This window comes from Cajanus cajan, chromosome 9 (assembly GCF_000230855.2).
Source record: "Cajanus cajan strain Asha chromosome 9, NIPB_CcT2T_4, whole genome shotgun sequence".
NCBI lineage: Eukaryota > Viridiplantae > Streptophyta > Magnoliopsida > Fabales > Fabaceae > Cajanus > Cajanus cajan.
The window spans coordinates 55,205,940-55,227,051 of record NC_138525.1 but is presented as its reverse complement, the minus strand read 5'-3'; the positions used below and the strand labels follow the sequence as shown (position 1 = coordinate 55,227,051).

Here is a 21,112-nt window from a genome sequence, read left to right as displayed (position 1 = left end):
TTAAAAAGTTGGAGCATTTATCATGCATATCATGCAAATTGTTTGCAGTAGATGCTAAAATTCACGCATTCTATAATATGCTGCTGGGTTTATAACCTTGCTGCCTGTAACACCTTTAGAGAAAAACAATGCAAGGACCGAAGTCTGTTGGTCTAATAATGAGAGAGTCTAGTTGTGTATTTTATGGAGCTTTAAGGGTGCATTTGGTTTGTTTTTGGCTTCATTTTTGTTTCATGCATTTTTATAAATAATTACGAAAATGTCACCTAATTTTCACGTAATTTCTCCTTTGCAAATTACTATGTAAAACTTCAATTTTAAATTGAAAATAACACAAAAAAGTACTTGAAGAAAGTTTTGTCCAAGGAGAATGTACACTTTCTTGAAACAGTAAATGAAGTGAAAATAAGGCAACATTTTTTTAATTATTAATGAAATCATGTCAGTGAAAGTAACTAACTAAAAGCATCCAAAATTTATATGTTAATCAGCTTGCATTAATGATACACGTATACTCATTATAAACCTCTAAAAGAGAGAAACATTTGTAACAGCTACTTGAATATTAGATTGGAAATTCATAGGATCATTGTCCATTATTGGTTCTGACTTCTGAGTCTTTTGTTGAAATGGAACTAAATTAATCATTTCCATCAACTGAAAGATATGGATGGATTGTTTGGTATCTTATTCCCTTTGTTTAAGTAATTATTATCTCCAATTTTTGACCATTTTAAGTTCTCTATCGGATGAAGATATCTTGTATGTTAGTTCAAATGCTTGAGTAAAGTCACTTACCACAAAGCATCGGTCTATTGCTTTCCAAATCAAGGGTTGCTTACAATCAACACATCTAGTCGCAAACAACACTTCGAATATGGGGACTACAGTGCATACTGAACTGGGTGAATTAAACCTCAACTTGGCTAATGAAAATCAAGAATTCTTGAAAGAAAGTATTTTTGGCGCTGAATCAAAATTTGGCTCCATTTTGCACATTACAAAGGTAAAATTGGATTGGGGAAAAAAGGACGTGAAATCCTCTCAAGAAGATGGTCCTAAGAGTGTGCTAAGTTTATCAGTTGATGTGACTGGTTTGGGAGTTTATCTAACTTTCAGGCGTATAGAATCATTCATATCAACTGCAATATCCTTTCAAGTTCTGTTGAAAAGCCTTTCTGGTTCAAAGAAGAAAACAACGCAGACCCGGGGGCGTTCATCATCATCAAAAAATTCAGGGAAGGGAGCTCAAATGGTGAAGTTCAATCTGGAAAAGTGTTCAGTGTATGTATTGGGGGAGACTGGATTAGAAAATACAGTTGTTCCTGATCCGAAGCGAGTTAATTATGGTTCACAGGGTGGTAGAGTTATAATAAATGTGTCAGCAGATGGTACCCCACGCAGTGCGAGCATAATGTCCTCTGTTTCCAATGACTACCAGAAGCTAAAGTACTGTATTTCTCTTGAAATTTTTCATTTTAAGGTGGGTTTGAACAAGGAGAAAAGATCCACACAGATAGAGCTTCAAAGGGCCAGATCTATCTATCAGGAATATTTGGAGGAAAATAAGCCAGTACCAAAGGTGGCATTATTAAACATGCAAAATCTCAAACTTGTTCAACGCTCAGGTAGCCTTAAAAATGCATCCTGTTCTCTTTTCAGTGCTACTGACATTACCATGAGGTGGGAGCCTGATGTACATCTATCACTAATTGAACTGGTTCTCCAGCTGAAATTGGTTGTACACAATACAAAGCTGCAAGAACGTGGTAATGAACATGTTGAAGACATGTCTCATGTAGGAGATTCTAATAAGAAAAATGAAGCTACTGTGGAATCAGTGCCTCCTGAAAAGAAGAAAGAATCTGTTTTTGCTGTCGATGTAGAAATGTTAAATATATCTGCTGGACTAGGAGATGGAGTTGAGGCTATGGTTCAGGTGCAGTCAATTTTTTCTGAGAATGCTCGTATAGGAGTGCTCCTTGAAGGGCTCATGTTTAATTTTAATGGGGCCAGAATCATCAGGAGTAGTCGAATGCAGGTTTCACGGATTCCTAGTAAATCTGCTAGTGCATCTGATTCAAAAACCACAGTATGGGATTGGGTAATTCAAGGTCTGGATGTTCACATTTGTATGCCTTACAGATTGCAATTGCGTGCTATTGATGATGCTCTAGAGGATATGTTGCGTGCTTTGAAGCTTATTGTTACTGCCAAGACAAATATAATTTTTCCTGTGAAGAAAGACAGTTCTAAAGCTAAAAAGCCTAGTTCAGTAAAATTTGGATGTGTAAGGTTTTTCATACGCAAGTTAACTGCTGATATTGAAGAGGAACCACTCCAGGGATGGCTTGATGAACATTATCATCTGTTGAAGAAGGAAGTTGGTGAATTAGCTGTGAGGTTAAACTTTTTTGATGAATTTATATCCAAGGTCAAGCAAGATCCAAAATCTACTGATGACACCAATAATTCTTCTCAAGAAAAAACGGTTTATTTTAATGATGTTGAGGTTGATGTAAATAACTCTTCAGTTATTGAATCAGTGAGAGAAGAAATTTATAAACAATCATTCCGATCATATTATCAGGCATGCCAAAACATAGTGTTATCTGAAGGGTCAGGTGCTAGTAGAGATGATGAGTTTCAAGCTGGTTTCAAACCTAGTGCTTCAAGGATTTCTCTTCTTACACTGTCAGCATCAGACTTAGATGTAACCTTGACAAAAATTGATGGTGGAGATGATGGGATGATTGAAGTTTTGAGGAAGCTTGACCCTGTTTGTCTTGAATGTGACATACCATTTTCCAGACTGTATGGGGCAAACATTCTCTTAAATACAGGTTCTCTTGTGGCCCAGATTCGTGATTACACATATCCTCTTTTTGCTGGAAGTTCTGGTAAATGTGAAGGTCGTCTTGTAATGGCCCAGCAGGTAATACTAAGAAATCTAATTTCTTTTGATAAGCAAATGAGTTTTATTTTATTAATGAAGGAAGGGCTAATCTCAGCATAAGACATCCCTATCAGCTAAAAGGTTTTATACATGTATACAAAAAGAACAAGAGCCCGATACATAAAACCAAACCCAGTAAAGTGACTAAATTAAAAGTCCCCCAAATTTGAAACCAGCAACATACACCTTCTGAGCACTCCCAGCTGCAAAATGAGTTGCTCCTCAAACCTTCAAGGCTCCTTTTTGTGTAGCTACAAGCAGAGAAGCACCAATCTTCACAAACAGAAAGTAGTGCACTAGTGGCCTAGTAGAATTTTCACTGCACTCTTCAAAATTATTCAGAATAACGTGAAAGGCCGCTTGATACCTTTTGCCTCCATCCATCTCCAGAATTAAAATGAAACCCAAATGATTAACATATTGTGGTCATCCTTTGGTTATGAAGAACCAGTTAAAATATAGAATTACGATCATTAATGGATCCAATAAATAATTAACTGTCCAAATATCCATATGAATTTATGTTTCCTGTGACTTTTAAGAAAAAGCTGCATGTTACTTCTTAAACTGAACTTGATATGTGTTTCTTTTATGCTTTGTGGGAATTAACTAAATGATGATTAAGCTGATAATATTTCTTGGTCGTTATTCTTTTATTTATTTCAAGTAGGCAACTAGCTTTCAACCTCAAATGCTTCAAGAAGTCTATGTTGGGGAATGGAGAAAGGTAAGCATGCTTCGATCAGCTACTGGTACTACTCCACCAATGAAGACATACACAGATTTGTCATTACATTTTCAGAAAGGGGAAGTGTCATTTGGGGTGGGCTATGAACCAGTTTTTGCTGATATTAGTTATGCTTTCACTGTGGTGCTACGGAGGGCTAATCTAAGTGTTAAGAAGCCTGGTCCACTTATTGTTCCACCAAAAAAGGAGAAGAGTTTGCCATGGTGGGATGACATGAGAAATTACATTCATGGAAGAATTTCCTTATTATTTTCTGAAACAAAATGGCATATTTCGGCAAGTACAGATCCTTATGAAAAGCTTGATGAACTTGGAATTCTTACTAGCTCTATGGAAATTCACCAGTCAGATGGTCGTGTTTTTCTTTCTGCAGAATATTTCAAGATTTTATTGACCAGTTTGGAGAGTATGGCAAACAAACGTGGTTCCAAAATTCCACCCTGTGTTTCTGGGGTATTTTTTGATGTCCCAGTATTTACACTTGAAGTTAATATGGACTGGGATTGTGACTCTGGCCAACCATTGAATCATTATTTATTTGCACTTCCGATTGAAGGGAAACCTCGTGATTTTGTATTTGATCCCTTCAGATCCACTGCTCTTTCCCTTCGATGGAACCTATCTTTTAGATCATTTCCTCCTTCGTCAGGAAAACAATGTTCATCCTCTGTTGAAAGAGATCGTACAGAAGGAGAAGCTACTGTATGTCAACCTCCTCGCACTTTTCAGAATGCTTCACCTGCTTCCCCAACAATAACTCTTGGTGCTCATGATCTAGCATGGATTAAAAGATTCTGCAACTTGAACTACCTTCCCCCACATAAACTGCGCATGTTCTCCCGTTGGCCTCGTTACGGTGTTCCAAGAATTGTCAGATCAGGCAATCTTGCACTAGATAAAGTAATTACTGAGTTTATGCTCCGTATAGATTCCACACCAATTTGTATAAAGAACATGCCATTAGATGATGATGATCCAGCCAAAGGACTGACCTTCACGATGACAAAGTTGAAGTTTGAATTGTGTTTTGGTAGGGGCCAGAAAAAGTTTACTTTCGAAAGCCAACGTGACCTTCTTGATCTTGTTTACCAAGGTATTGACCTTCATATGCCCAAAGTTTTCCTAAGTAAAGAAGAAGAAGACTGCTGTAGTGTTGCTAAATTAATTAGCATGGCAACAAAAAGCTCAAAATCTGCATCCAAGGATAAAATTCCCTCTGAAAAAGGTTATATGACACATAAAAGTCATGATGATGGATTTCTTTTATCCGGTGATTACTTCACTATAAGAAAACAGTCTCCAAAGGCTGATGCTGCCACTTTGGTAGCCTGGCGTGAAGCAGGAAAAACAAATGCTGAGACTGACAAGACCTATGTACGGCCTGAGCATGAAAATCGTAGCAAATCTGGTGAGCATGCACAATCAGACCATAGTGACGATGATGGGTATAATGTGGTAATTGCGGATAGTTGTCAGCGTGTGTTTGTCTATGGTCTCAAGCTTCTGTGGAATATTGAAAATAGAAATGCTATTTGTTTCTGGGTTGCTGGTCTTTCCAAAGCCATCCAAGCTGCCAAGCCTTCTCCTTCTCGACAGTATGCACAGAGAAAATTACATGAGGATAAAAAAAAGCTTGATGTAACTGAAACTAATCAAGAGGAAGGAGCTGAGACCAATCAAGATGATAGAGCTGAAACCCATCAAGATGATGGAGCTGAAAACCATCAAGATGATGGAGCTAAAACCCATCAAGATGATGGAACAAAAACCAATCAAGATGAAGGAGTTGAGACCAATCGAGATGAAGGAGCTGAGACCAATCAACATGAAGGAGGTGAGACCCATCAAGATGAAGGAGCTGAAACCCATCAAGATGAAGGAGCCGAGACCCGTCAAGATGAAGTTTCTCAGTGCCTTAACAACAATAGCATCTCAGATTCTCCATCTGCTCAAGCTGCCAAGAATACTGGATCACTTTCATCCCCACCACCTTCCGATACCCATCAAGATGAAGTTTCTGTGTGCCTTAACAACGATAGCATCTCAGATTCTCCCTCTTCTCAGGCTGCCAAGAATCCTGGATCACTTTCATCCCCACCACCTTCGGATAATGTGGACAACTTGCCATCTAGTATGTGTCATATGCTTCACGAAATTTACATGCACGTTGTAAAATGAAACACGCAAAGTAAATACATCACTAAATATGTCTTGTGTCACAACAAATATTTTCATTGCTTGTTAGATCCTTGATGTATTTTTGTTAGGTGCCATTTTCTCTTGAGTATTGTTACTGATAGGTTTGTTTACCCTCTTTTATTTCCCTTTTTTGTTTATTGCTAGCTAAAAATGAGAAGGCTGATGACCCAGAGGAGGGGACTCGACACTTTATGGTTAATATTATTGAACCACAGTTTAATCTTCACTCAGAGGATGCAAATGTAAGTTTTAAAAATACTTTTTCATTTAAATAAAGCTAACGGGCATATACACGAAGCATTTTAATTATTGTGTATACCTTTTAGATTGTAATTTGAACTTGGATTAAAACAATTTTCTTCTGCTCAATTTTTTTTAACAGATATTATTCTGAGGAGCAGCTGACTGCTTTGGTTTTCTGTTTCCTGTTAGTTTATGTTAGGATAAGTAGTTATGCATCTTTGAAGAGCATGTATGATACATATATATTTTGTTAGGACCCCCACATGTCAAAATGAACAAGACCAAAGGATTAACACTTCTATTATTATTGGGAGAAAAAGTAGCACAATGGTGTTTAGCTGCTTGACACAGCACAATGAAATGACGCAATAGACTCTTTTGTAAACAAATGAGGAAATAAGGTCCTAAATAAGCTAAGCTGTGGATGTCCAAGTTGCCTATGATGATTCCAAACTTGGGAAATTGCCCATGTCTTTGAGGTTGCCTGTTGACTAGAAGACATGCTCTGTCTGATATCATAATTGGGCTCCTTGTGTTGCAAGAAGTATAACTGACTGCTCTTTAGCATTAAAAACCGTCCTCCTTGTGTCAAGGTCCTGAAAGATACAAGGAAAAATTTAAAAAGGTTACTGAACAATTCAAATCCTTTGTAAGTTTATGTATAGAAATGATATTGTTAGACAATTTTGGAACATGAAGGACATCATCTAATGAGAGAGATGACTGTAGTTGGATGCTACCAGTTCCAACAATAGGGGCATTGTCTCCATTGGCCACTGTAATGAGTTGCCTGCCTTGAGTATGATGTAAAGCGGGTGGAAAAAAGGGTCATATTATTTGTTTCCAAATTAGAGATGTTGAAGGTACATGAACTAGGGGTCTTACTCATAGAGCCAATAAGCGTTCGAAGCTGATTGAGCTCTTCTTTAATAAGACCTTCAATGTCCTGGTCATGTTGGAAGGATGAGGAGTCTTCTGTTTTGTCTGCCCGGTCAAAAGTCGTTTGATTTGCTCACTTTAGTGTAGAGCACTTGTTTCCACCCACACGCTCATGAGTTTTCTCGCTTCCATGAAGCTTCTAGCAAGTATCTTTGACATGACCAGACCGCTTGTAGTATACACAATATTCCCCACGATCGATTGCCCTTTGGTGGGGGATTTCCACTAGCAGTTGAACCTTTGTTGGAGCCCTTTCCTATTGTCATAGCAGAGCATAACACCACGTACAATATGAAAGACTTCCGATAATGAGTAAAATTTCTCCTTGTCTAGAATTCGTACACATATGGGATTGTATTTGGAGTTAAAGCCATGGGGAAACATAAAAAGTTTTCCCATTTCAACAACCTCGGAGTGTGCAATAGAATCATCTTTACATGTCTAAAAGCTTTGGTAATGATCCAGTTCAATCCATTAGCCATTCAGGGTTCCAATATATTTAGTTATAGAAAGGGTTCCCTGCCTTGCGGTAAAAATTTTGCTCTCCGTGTCATGCAATATCTATGCCTACAAAAATATCTCTCCTAATATTTTTCTCTAATTACAACAACAAACAACTCATTTGGAATTTGAGCTTAAGGTCTAACTCAATCCTACAAAGTCGGCTTGTAAAATGAGAACTGTCCAAGCCTTAAACTGGACCAGTTATGTATTAGGTTAGTAAATTAATGGTCGAACCATGGAGTCAATAGTTGAATCACATAAATCGGTTTAGATAGTATAATTTTTTTTAAAACTAGATATATATTATTTATGTTGCATATTAACAAACTACATTTGTTGGTGTAGTGGTAGTTAGTAAGTTGCAAGCTTTCAAAACATTAGGCTCTTGAGTTCGATTCCCATGTACTGTTAATTTGCACGATAGCAAAACTCCTTGGGAGTGGAAGAAACACATGGGAGGATCGGTCCAACCAGAACTGGGTTTCACCGGTTTAAGCTGATTTCTGGTCAGTTAGATGACTTCAACACTAGGTCCAGTTCCTAACCTGAACCACTTGCACTTCCGGTTCCCGGTCAGACCAGTCGGTTACTGGTCCAAATCGAGTTTGATAACACTACTTATAAGCACTAATTATGCCGTATCTTTAGTTGATGTCTCCAATTCGGGTTTGATAATATTGCTTATAAGAACTACTTATGCTGTATTTTTAGTTGATGTGCGATTTCAACCGCCTTAGATCCGACATCCCAATAGTTGAACTCTACAATGCTTTAGTGAACATTTCTGGTTAGCCCCTTCATAGGTAGCCCTTTTCCCAAACACTAAAAACCAATTCTTTTAGGCCACAATTAAGGTGGGCTAGGGGTGACTGCAATTACAGGTGGCTTCCCAACAAACTTTAATAGGCTGAAAATTAGGCGGGTTAGGGGTGACCATAATTAGGCAGCTTTCCAGTAATTAAAATATTTCTTGTTAGGCAACCTTGTATTTTTATTTCCAATATCTTTTTTCATGTGTTATTTTTCCTTTGTTTATAAATTTGCAAAAGAAAGTGCCAAGATTATGTGTGTATTCATGCTTTTATAGGGTAGGTTTTTGCTTGCTGCTGTAAGTGGCCGCATTTTAGCCCAGTCATTTCACTCAGTCCTTCATGTTGGTTACGAGTTTATAGAGCATGCAATTAGTACTACAGATGAACGTAGTAGTGAATACCAGCCTGAAATTGCATGGAAAAGAATGGAGTTGTCTGTTATGTTGGAGCATGTGCAAGCCCATGTTGCACCAACAGATGTTGATCTAGGGGCTGGAGTACAGTGGCTACCGAAAATTCTCAGGGGCTCTCCAAAAGTAATGCGTACAGGTGCCCTTCTTGAGAGAGTTTTTATGCCTTGTAATATGTACTTTCAGTTCACAAGGCACAAAGGAGGAACTCCAGAACTGAAGGTAATTTTTTTTTCTTTTCTATCATAGTAATATCCTAGCCTGTGAATGTGATCAATTTATTAGGAAATCCAAAGCTCCTTGTAAGATTAAGTCTTTTATCTGAACTGTTGTACTGAATGATTTGCTGCATATTTGGATACTAGAAACATCCATCCATCTCCATAGTATTTGTGCTATGTACGTGGAAAAATTTGAATCTATCATACATATATTTTACATTGTTTTATTGCTAATTTCTTGCATCGTGTTTTGGGGAATATTGGTTTTGTGCTAAATATTTCTATACCTTTTTGACAAAAGGGTTTGAGGGAAGAAAAGAGGTCAGAAGTTTGCTGTATTCACTATTTTGTGGCACATATGATTGGAGAAAAATGCTAGGTTTTTTCTTAGATATTTTTATTTCTTTAGATGTTTTACGGAGAAGAATAAGGTTTTTGGCTTCTCTTTGGTGCTTGGCTCATGGTATTGCCATTTCAGATTTATGTAGTGTTTGGATTACCATTGTGCACCTTTGTTCTTTAGTATTGTTTTGCTGGTTCTATTATCTTAGATTTAATTTGGATGACATTTTATTCTCCTATCTATGAATATCTCCTTTCTTAATGAGATTACCCTTTCTATAAATAAAAAAATGATCCTAACTCGTGATCATCTCTGTATCCAAATTTTCCTTTTCTTAGTAAGCACATATATTCCCTAACATGCATATTTTTGTGGAGTGTTTTTCACCAGTTTGTGGTATTTTGTCATGGCTATGGTGGTCAATAATCTGTGTCAAATACATACTTTAATACTGCAGGTGAAACCCTTGAAGGAGCTCACATTCAATTCTCATAATATAACGGCAACAATGACATCTCGCCAGTTTCAGGTCATGCTGGATGTGTTGTGCAATCTTCTCCTTGCACGGGTTCCCAAGTATGGATAACTTGCTTTATACTCATTATAAATCTACTTTTATTTGTTTACCTACCTCAGATATTATCATATGTTTACACCATTTAGTACCCTATCAAATTTAACAGTGTCAGGTAAATTTGGTTATTCCATCTAAAATGACTACATTAGTATTTAGTAGGATCACTATAATTTCTTCTCCGGGGTTCAGGAGTTAGATTTATTAGCTGCTATATATGGATAGATCAATCTGATTTTTTGTTGGTCTTGTTATTTGGCATGGTCTCAAGTCACATATTCAACATTACTTTTATATATTTTCATCTTCTGAGTTACTTATTTACAGAGGATACTACTAACCTGATACAGTGTTTGATGTTCATCGATGCTGCAATAGTTTTCTATTTAAAACTATTGTTTATTTACTCTGAAATTATTTATCAGGCAGATTTTTTTTTTCATGGCTTTGGTTTTAATTTAGATAATCCAGGTAGTTGAATTATATGATTCTTACCTTAATGCAGTCTCTTTTTTCTCTTCCAAGATGTTCTGTTCTATATGAAGAATCCTTTAAATTAACTAAGTATATCATACACAACTTAGGCCTCAAAAAAGTAGCCTGTCGCTTTCTCTTGAAGATGATGAAGTGGTCGAAGAAGAAGCAGATGAGGTGGTACCTGATGGTGTTGAAGAGGTGGAACTTGAAAAAATCAACCTTGAAAAGAAAGAGAGGGAACAAAACTTGCTTCTTGATGATATAAGAAAACTGTCTCTTTGGCATGACCTTTCCACAGATCCACATCCAGAAAAGGAATCAGACTTGTGGATGATAGATGGTGGAATAGCCATGCTGGTAAGAAAGGAATCTTGTTAAAAATTTTTGAATGTATGTAAATGGATGGTTCTAGTCCAATTATAGATGCTTGTTGTTTGACTTGTAAGTGTTTCTGTCTGCCAAAAACAGATAAGGCTAATACTTTGCGTGGTGATATTTTTTTTATTGTGGTGCTTAGAATATTTATATCCATTAGCAGAAGCTGATAAGCTTATTAGTTGTAATAGTAAATTAATGATAATAGGAAAGTCTTCCTTCAGGCGGAAAGTAGCATGTAGGATTGAGCCCATTCAACGTAGTTTCTTCCATTCAGATTTTGGATTATAAGTTGTAACCAAAACTCAAGGACAGAACATCAACTGCATGAATCAAAGGATAAATAAACACAGAACAACACAAGTAGAAATAGCAAAAGGCATATAAACTTAACATGGTTTGATACCTCTTGCCTATATCATTATATCCGCAAGAAAATCTCAACAAATATTCATTGTCTCAAAATCCTAAACTTAAGAAACCCTCTCCCTAATTCAGCCCCCCTCTCACTTGGGTGGTGACCCTTTCTTTAGGTCCAGTGATTATTTCATCTCAAGAACTTATATTTATAGTGTGGTAAATAATTTCTAAAGACTTGAACCACTTAATTGCCTTTCACAATTCCTAGAGCCATCAATAACTTTTATTTATAGTCACAACCTATCACTTCCCAACTAATTACTTTTTTAATTCACTTACTTTAATTAATATTTGAAAATTTGGATTGATTTTCCCTACATGATGATGCAACATTGACGTCTCTAGTATTTGCAAAAGTCATAGTTGACGAACAGTATTAGAGCCAAAACTTTGATACCATGTAATTTTAAGAGAAGAAAATGATATTCCTTATGATTTATCAAAATTACATGAGTTATACAGGCAGAGTTGGCTAGGAGAGATTCTAACTACCCTGATTAAAAAATACGTATAGGGATAAGATAGGGAGAAAATAAAGGAAAATCATGTGATGTGTCAGATCAGAATAATCTGATCTTGATCTTAACTACTTAAATCTTTTAAAATCCTTTTTTAAAATTTAAAATCTGTTAGAATAGAATAAACATTTGTATTATTATGGTTAGCTTTATTTGAGTAGGCACAGGCTCCTTCGAGGAGACCTGTTGTATGTATCTTTCTTTTCTGTTATAATTTCTGTTAGGATTCAGTTACATCTGAACTGAATCCAGATGCCTATAGGTTCTTTGTATTCTATCATTATAATATAAACATACAAATTTATCTCAATCTCTCTCTCTCTCTGAGTTAGAATTCTAATAAAAGTACATACAAGTCGTATTCTTATTGTTTCAAATTTTGTATTTAGAATTTAGCAATTGATATTTTATAAGTTACAACACATAACATATCTCACTATATATACCTCTTACATACCACATATTTACCATAGTAATATACCGTGATCCATACCCAAACTGGAGAACCAAATATGTTAATCATGCATAACTTTTTACAAATAAAAATATTTGGTGAAGACGTCATTAGGTTGTTGTCCAATCCACCTGTCCCTGAATCTTTTCTCATACAAAATGGATGTGGACCAATCAACAACACTTTGCTACTTATTTCTGCTACAGACAAGGTTGCTCTGGTAAGACCACAGTAGCCAAAATGGATCTTCTATCAACAAGGGATGCAGAACAACTTTGAAGAAGCTCTCCACTATATTACGTCCATGATCCCTGGCAAGGATCAGTGATATGACCAATAAAGTGGGGCCTCGCCTCTTGAACTAGTTTTTGAGGTTGACTTAGGTCCAAATCCAAATTTTAAGAATCTCCATACAGACACCAAAGCCTAGAGCTCTCACTAGATACCTCGTTATATGAATAAAATCCACCCACCAATGGGTGGTCTGTGGAGATGACATAAAATGACTAACCACACTGACAAAAGAATGCAAAAGCTAGACTAGTGATTGTGAGATAGTTAAAGCTTACCAATTTTCATGTCCATCATCTGCCAAATGATCAAAACTTGTTTTGAGATGTGTGGAGCATTTGATGTTATTAGCTGATCTTAGTACATGACAAATTTGCATGTTAATCAATGTTGTCCGATATTGGCAGGTCCAAGAACTTAAGAGAGAACTTGTAAATGCACGAAAATCTTGGAAGGAAGCATATGCATCGTTAAGAGTAGTTATGCAAAAAGCTGCACAACAGCGGTTAATGGAGAAGGAGAAGAACAAAAGTCCTTCTTATGCTATGCGCATATCCATGCAAATTAACAAAGTTGTTTGGAGCATGCTCCTGGATGGTAAATCCATTGCTGAAGTTGAGATCAATGACATGGTGAGAATTATTTTGAAAACTTCAATCCTCCGAGTCTAACTTCACATGTATTAGATAGGTTCTAAAAATTTCATACTTTAAGGCTCAAATTTGCTCAATTTGACTTTATATAGAGTGCTATTCCTACCTCGGAAAGTATTGAATCTACAAATTTCTTTTCCCTGCTTGTTCGGGGACAATGGAAAAAATTACAGCGATTTTTTCTAGTTTAGTTGTTCTTTCTTGTATTGTTCCTACAAACGTGAGCATATAGTTAATTTCTAATCCCTTGTTTTTTACCTTCTTAGATTATATTTTCTCTTTCAACTTGCAAGAATATACTAATTCAGTTTCTTTCTGCAATCACTTAGATCTATGACTTCGACCGGGATTATAAGGATGTGGGCATTTCTCTGTTTACTACAAAATATGTTGTTTTCAAAAACTGCCTGCCTAATGCCAAATCTGATACGATTCTGTCAGCATGGAATCCCCCACCCGATTGGGGAAAGTATGTATTTTTTCAGGCCATCTTCTTCAATTACTGGTGCTTTCATGTTGAATTTTCTGATATTTGATGCTTTGCTGTTCCTGGTATTGTCTTAACTGCTAGTTAAGTTCTTATTAGTGTTTAAGTTCAAGTTCAACTGCATCATTCACCCCTTAGGTTTCCATGCTACTCCCTCTCTTTAAACTTCAACTGAAAAGGCATAATACAGAAAGTACCTGGAGAAGTATAACTACTCAACTAGAATAAACTATTAATCAAGTCCTCAAAATATTACCCTCTCCTAAATAGTTCCTGAATTGATAAAACTATTTTAAGTAATATCTAGGGTGAGAAATGTTAGCCATTCTTTCTCTAACGCTTTCTCTACTAATTTGTCTTATTTAATGAGTCTCTCCTGATTTAGTGGTAGGACCTACCAAAATTTGTGATCTTCAATAAATTTCAATCAATAATAGAAAATGTTAAAAAGAGGGTGTTGCTAGATTTCTCTCTCTAAAGTAATGAATTTTCATTAGATTAGTTCCTAAGTTGATGTATTTCAGTAAAGTTTAGGGACTAATTTGAATGCTTCGTGATTTTTAATACTTCTAGCGCTACTTAAGTAGTTTGTCTTACTTTAAGGATCATTAAGAAGAGAGAATGATACTTTAAGATCAAATTGGTGGTTTACTGCCTGTACTGTTGAAAATATTGGTGTAGATTGCATGGGAGGAGAAAAAGGAGGCACTTAATAATTTATTTTATTATAAGATTGATGTAATATCTTTTTTACTGCAATAAAGGTTAGTGTCTTTTTCTGTTTTCCTTATCTTCTGGGTATCTTTTTTGCATGTTTGCTTCTTTTTTCCCCAGAAAAGTGATGCTTAAAGTTGAGGCAAAACAGGGAGCTCCAAAGGATGGAAGTTCTCCCTTTGAACTTTTCCAGGTAAGTAATTGCTTATTGTTATTTTGCTTCTTAAAATTGGTAAAGTTCAGTACAGAATAATAAAATCCATCTCTTATTCTAATTTTGGGTTTTCATATTTTTATGTCTGATGCTTAAAATTGAGACCAAGTTTAATATTGTTAGTTTTGTCAAGTAGACCCTGCCCAAGATTAGATATATATATATATATATATATATATATATATATATATATATATATATATATGAGGAGGATCCACTTACTCCAAGAATAAATCTTGGTAAACTTACTTCACTCAATAACTCATTCTACATCAAATTTCAACGATTAAACCATTAAATTAAAAGTTTTTAATATATGGATAAAATTTACAAATTAAACAGATAATCATAAAAATATTTTATGCATTAATTTGAATTTATATAACGAAGTATGATATGATTTTCAAATTTTTAAAAAATTTGTAGGCTTGATCTATAATACATTAAGAATTTTTAATTTAACATTTGGAGCGATGAAATTGATGTAGAACATAAGTTATTAAGTGAAGTCTGCCAAAACTTACTTTTGGAGTAACTAGATCCTCTCTCTCTCTCTCTCTCTCTCTCTCTATATATATATATATATATATATATATATATATAATGTACCTGATTACAAATGTACAATGTGCCTTTACATATTGGAGAGATGGCAGAATATTAGGGAGCAATAATTACATAATTGAATCTGTTAAAATTCACGAGTTTCTAAGAAATAGAGAGAAAATAAAATGAGACGGAACTTTTTTTTCTAATTTCAGAATCTTATTATTATACAGTAATACAACTTAACTATATAGAGTTATTGGACGTAGCTATAGCTAGATTACAGTGGCACCTGTTTTGACAGCTGGACTAACTAACAGCTCACAAACTCAGATATTCCATTGTATGGAGAACCGGTAATCTGTTTGAGTAGAAAATGAGTGCAGTATATAATATTATTTGAGATATTTGCTGGGAAAGCCAATATCTGTACCTTTTGTTTCCTAACATGAACATACTTTATAGGTAGACATTTATCCCCTTAAGATCCATTTGACAGAAACGATGTACAGAATGATGTGGGGGTATTTCTTTCCGGATGAAAAAAAGGATTCACAAAGCCGACAGGTTAATTAAGAATTTCAATTTTCTCATCGACTTGTTTCCACAACAATGATAAAATTCATAGATGTTGTGTTTTAAAGTTAAAATCATGAGTGCTTATGCAGGAGGTTTGGAAGGTTTCAACCACAGCTGTTGCAAGGCGTGGAAAAAAAGGTTCCCAAGAAGGTTCTGCTTCAAGCGCAACGAAAGAAACTGAGGCCCCAGCCAGATCTGGCTTCTCTGCAATGCTATTTCCCACAGCCAGTCCGTCTTCTGCCCAAGCTGATTCAGCCAAAGTGAGTCTATTGTCTATTACATGGTTCTCAAGTAATAATATTAAGTGAAGTGCTAGCAACAAATAGATTGTGCTCATGTTTTTTATTTCAGCCAGTAATGGAGAAAGTATCAGTGTTAACAAATCTGTTACTTGCATTTCTCTAAAAATAAAATATCTGGGAAGGCTAAAGCCATACTACATTGGTAGTAAAGCTAGGGAAGAATATAGCTTCTTCTCCTCTTGTAAATTTACTCTCAGAATCTAAGTTTATAACATTTAAAGAAGCAGAATTGATTTATCACAAGGAGTGAAAATAAGCAAAGCCGAGCTAGGTTTTGCTAGGCCTTGGCCTGAGCTGTTTATATGTCCTTGAGCTATTTTAGAGGCCTAGACTGACCTACAAACTTGATTACGGACTTACTTTGTAATAATTGAAAACAAAAATAAAAGAAAATAAATATACTAGATTTTATAAATCAAGTCTGACTTGTTTATATAATATAAGCATAATTTTAAAGTCTAATATAATATTCATGAAGATAACTTATTTAAAAAGATATTTTATAATAAGATCTATAAATAGAACATAAATTTATATTTCACTAAACTTGTTCACTTGTTATATAAGTCAACATGCTTAATATTTAAAAGGATAAATAAATGTTTGATGTTAATACATTATAATAAATTTGATATAATAATAATGAAAAATACTATACTCCTCTAGCTCTAAATATAAGCACAAAAATAAGTAAATATTAACTAATTTTAGTTTAATGTTATCATCTTCAAAATACGTCTTCATTTAATTAAGATTGTATTTTCAATGATACTTTTTATCTTTAATATCAAGGTCTAAGAAAGGGTAGTTTAGAAAATTAGGTTATTTTAAATGGGATTAGTGCAATTAAAAGATGTTAACTAACTTTCTTAGTTAGCGTGAAGTAGATTTTTTTTGTTTATATTCAGAATTGGGAGTATTTATTTGTTTATATTTAAATAGACCGGTCTATTAGGTCTAAAAGGACTTTTAAATGGCAGAGTCTAGCCTTTTTAACTAAATAGGTTTTTATAAAAGCATTGACCTGACTTATTTTCTAAAAATAAGTCTAGAATCTAGATTAGCTTAAGCTTGATGTAGGCTAGTTCAAAGACATCTGTTGTGTAGCCGGACCTATTCTCATTCCTAACTGTAAGGAGTTTGTTTGGTAAAATGCTTGCAGGCAGCCAAAGCCCAAAATGTCAAAGCTAACCCTGGTACTGGTGCCGAGTTGAATGATAAAACACAAGAGACTGCAGGAGAATCTGTAGCTGATGAACAAGATGAAGCATCCAAGAATAAACCAAAAGATTCCAAAGGTGTCCAAGCTGGTCATTCATCTCTTGAAGAAAAGAAGGTAGCTATGCCACCTGAAGAGAAGAGATCTAGACCACAAAAGATAATGCAATTTCAAAACATCAAAATTAGTCAGGTTGGTACTAGTTCTACACCATATGAAGTTGTTGCTAATCAAATTTCATCACCTATGTTGAAATAATTCCAATTTCTCATAAATCATATATCTTTTCTTGCAGGTGGAATTGTGTGTTACATATGAAGGGCAAAGATTTGTTGTGAATGATCTTAAATTATTGATGGATCAATTTCAGCGAGTTGAGTTTACCGGGACTTGGCGAAGACTTTTCTCACGAGTTAAGAAGCATATCATATGGGGAGTCCTCAAGTCTGTGACTGGAATGCAGGTGACGAACAACTTACAAGTTCTCCTTTTATTTAATTATTAACGAGAAAAACTAGCAATACACTTTTTTTATCACATTGAATGTATTGGTTGAAATTTATTGTAAATTGCAATTTTTTGTAGGTCCCTTTACTAATTTAATGAATAGTTTTGTAGTTTTCAATAAATTTTGATGAATAATAAAGTGTGTTAAAAAAAGTGCGATCTAGAACTCCTCTTGTTAACAAAAATGAATTATCAATACTAGACTTCAATTCCCAACAATTTTACTTGTAGGCTTAGTTATTTTAGGAAAATAATTATTCAGTTTAGCCTATATAGCCTAATGCTGTGTACAATTTCAGTATCAAGGAGCAACGTTTAGTTGTGTTTTCATATCCTTTATACTCAAGTTGGTGACAATCTTTAACTGTTTCTCCTTAATTAATTTAAATGTCTTATTGTCATGGATCATGTAGGGCAAGAAATTTAAAGACAAAGGTCAGAGTCAGCCCCCTAGTACTGCTGCTCTAGAAGTGGACGTTAATCATCTTAGTGACAATGAAGGCCAAGGAGGAAAATCTGATAAGCTTCCACCAGCTTGGCCTACTAAGCGTCCAAATGATGGAGCAGGTGACGGATTTGTAACATCCATTAAAGGACTATTCAATAATCAACGCCGCAAGGCAAAGGCATTTGTGAACAAGACAAAGAAAAGTGAGGGAGAAAATGAAGCTCAAGGGGAATTGACCGAAAATGATTCAGAGCCTTTTGCTAGGCAGCTCACCATCACACAAGCTAAAAAGCTTATAAGGCGCCACACCAAGAAGTTGCAGGCTAAAGGACAGAAAGGTTTGTTCTAGTGTCATGTCCATGTTATTGGTTTTTGACAATTTAATTCACTATGATTTGTGGATAATTTTTAATTATTTGTATAAGGTTAAAAAAAATGCAATATATTATTAACAAGAAAAGAGATAGGACACATTTGAATAAACTTCTTCATTAATACTTCTAAGATAAAAAATAATAAAGAAAAATAAAATAAACTTCTAAACCAAAACTAAAATTAGTTTATGTATATACTAACTTATAGAAGCTTTCTTGTATTAACTTCTTCAAAATATGTTTTTTAACTTATGAATAAGTTAACTATAGCTTATAAAATCTTACTTTATTTTTTCTTCTTATTTTCTTCTCTTAGAAGTATTTATAGAGAAGTTTATTCAAACAAGCTAACTCATAATGCATTTTTAAGCCAAAAGCATATTATTGGGAGGAAAGGGAATTCTTCTCAAAGAAAAACAACCAAAAAAACGCAAGCCAAAATGGGTCAAGAATTCAGTAAAGAATCTAATCTATTTACACGTATTAAAATACCTGCATTCATCTCTGCACCAAAGAACTGCAAATACCACTAGTACCACAAACTCGTAGCTTCTTTATTCTTGTCAAAACCTTTAATCACGTGGTGAGAAACTTTCCCAAGGTGATAGGATACATCAAGAATCTGAAATAGATTACTCGTTAGAAAAGTAATCGTTTACAATACAGGAATGATTAAGCTAATGTTGCTAGCTAGACCTAAGGTAGAGTTGTTTGACATCTGCAGTCTGCAATATTGCATTTGGATTAACCCTATTAAGCACTACTGGCTAAACAATAGAGGGAGCTTTGAACTTTCAAATGCCTTTGTCTAGGGGAATCCCATTGAGAGAAAGCAAGCATCATGGAGAAACCCTTATTTTTATAGATGATTTCTTAACTCATTAATTTATCGACCACTTTATTGAATTCCAAGTGAATAACTTTAGTAACTTTATTTTAGAAATCATATTTTGTATGAATAGAATACACTAATGTGTTTCAGCTCAGGAGTTTTCTTTATTCTGTTTGCCATGTGTTCTATCCACTCACTTAATTACTTTGGTTATATATCCTATCCTAGCCATCTTCTTCTTTTCCGACTTATGTATTTAGTTGAGTAGTTTGAATACACTAAGATTCGGATTTTACTGGCTTAGTGAGTGCCCTTAAAACAAGCGCACATAATCTTTCACAGCTAGCTTCATGTCACTCAGACTTGAAAATTAAATATTCAAAGTTGTTCTTTTATGGTGATATCTGTCTGTACTTTTGAAATAATTCCCATCAAATGACATATTTTGATAACTTACTTGCTAATCCTGCTGATTTATGGCAGCCATTGAATTCTTTTCTTCTTGATTTAATAACTCAAGGACTGAATAGTCAAATCTTTTACAGATTCGCCCTCAAAACAAACGGAAGCACAACCATCATCTCCAAAAGAGGAGATCATTACATTTGACAGTGATTCTTCAAGCGATTCCTCACCCGATGAAGCTTTTCAAGAATAGGTTTTCTAAAAGAATTCTTGCTTTTCAGATGATCATGAAGCACGTTTCATCTGATTCTTGAATGACTAAAGGATGCAAAATCTTGACAGCTGATCTTTCTAAATCAGCAAGTACCTCAGATAAACACCCAACAGAAAGGCAACTTGAGGGTAGGACACCAAAAATGGAAATAGAACTTTTGACTTAAAATTTGGATAATGTATGATTGATGTTCATTTCTATTCAGTGTATTATTCCCTGGCAACCTCGGCCATTGTTGATAAAGTGACTTGCATTCATTTCTTCTCTATCAAACAATAGCTTCTGGAGTTCTGGTAAATTGCAACGTTGGGCTCCTTAATATTTCAGAAAATGAAAGCTTAAAGGTGACATGATTCCGCGTAAACATTTTATTATAATGTCAAAATTATAATTAAAGTAATATTCTCTCTCACATAGATTTTATCACACAAATGCTTCAATATTTTATCCGGATTAGGAAACAAAATAGTAGAATAAATTGTCAGTGATAATAATGTCCAATAATAAAAACACTTATGAAGGCACCAGTAAATAAACCACGAACGAATGCGGTCACGCAAAGGAAATAAGCAACTATGATGGACCAGAATTTAATTTTAGGTTAAAAAGCTAATATGGTCCCTTATATTAATTGTTTGTTTTAATTTAGTCCCATTTTTATTTTTGGTTTTAATTTGGTCCCAAATTAATTAATTGGTTTCAATTTAGTACCAAATTAATTAATTGATTTCAATGTGGGACTTCCGTCCAAATTATTTAAACGGAGTTAACTTTTTGGCCACGTGGATGCCACGTAGATGCATACATGGATGACACGTGGATGACAATTTTTTTAAAACACCTGGCCCCAAAATGGCACGTTCTGAAACCGGAACAGGCCGTTCTAGTTGCACTTTTGGTGTGTTAATTTTGCACCTGGAACGGACCATTCCAGATGCAAAAATTAACACACCACCAGTGCAGCAGAACGTCCTGTTCTGAACCCAGAACGGCCCGTTCCAAAACTGAGAATTGAATATTCTTAGCTTGTGTTTTTGATCGTTAAAGTATTATAATTGTTGTAATTTTAGTCTC

The 21,112-nt window shown here is 34.9% G+C and overlaps 1 protein-coding gene across 6 annotated transcripts in view; it reads left to right on the top strand.

The window, feature by feature from the left end:
- LOC109789030 (protein SABRE) overlaps window positions 1-20,328 on the top strand; it is a 44,018-nt gene extending 23,690 nt beyond the window's left edge. For 3 of the 6 annotated variants that reach the window (XM_020347897.3, XM_083063388.1, XM_020347906.3), the window contains 15 exons: window positions 833-2,935; window positions 3,627-5,835; window positions 6,048-6,145; window positions 8,677-9,033; window positions 9,833-9,951; window positions 10,534-10,783; window positions 12,892-13,116; window positions 13,467-13,606; window positions 14,459-14,531; window positions 15,564-15,665; window positions 15,767-15,937; window positions 17,142-17,390; window positions 17,494-17,661; window positions 18,119-18,491; window positions 19,905-20,328. In XM_020347897.3, coding sequence (XP_020203486.2) covers window positions 833-2,935; window positions 3,627-5,835; window positions 6,048-6,145; window positions 8,677-9,033; window positions 9,833-9,951; window positions 10,534-10,783; window positions 12,892-13,116; window positions 13,467-13,606; window positions 14,459-14,531; window positions 15,564-15,665; window positions 15,767-15,937; window positions 17,142-17,390; window positions 17,494-17,661; window positions 18,119-18,491; window positions 19,905-20,017 — 6,750 coding nt within the window. In that variant the 3' untranslated portion in view covers window positions 20,018-20,328. Of the gene's footprint in view, window positions 1-755; window positions 2,936-3,626; window positions 5,836-6,047; window positions 6,146-8,676; window positions 9,034-9,832; window positions 9,952-10,533; window positions 10,784-12,891; window positions 13,117-13,466; window positions 13,607-14,458; window positions 14,532-15,563; window positions 15,666-15,766; window positions 15,938-17,141; window positions 17,391-17,493; window positions 17,662-18,118; window positions 18,492-19,904 lie in introns of those variants that run through there. The other 3 variants (XM_083063389.1, XM_083063390.1, XR_014429548.1) reach the window with 3 other exon arrangements.
- The last annotated feature ends 784 nt before the right edge of the window (window positions 20,329-21,112 follow it).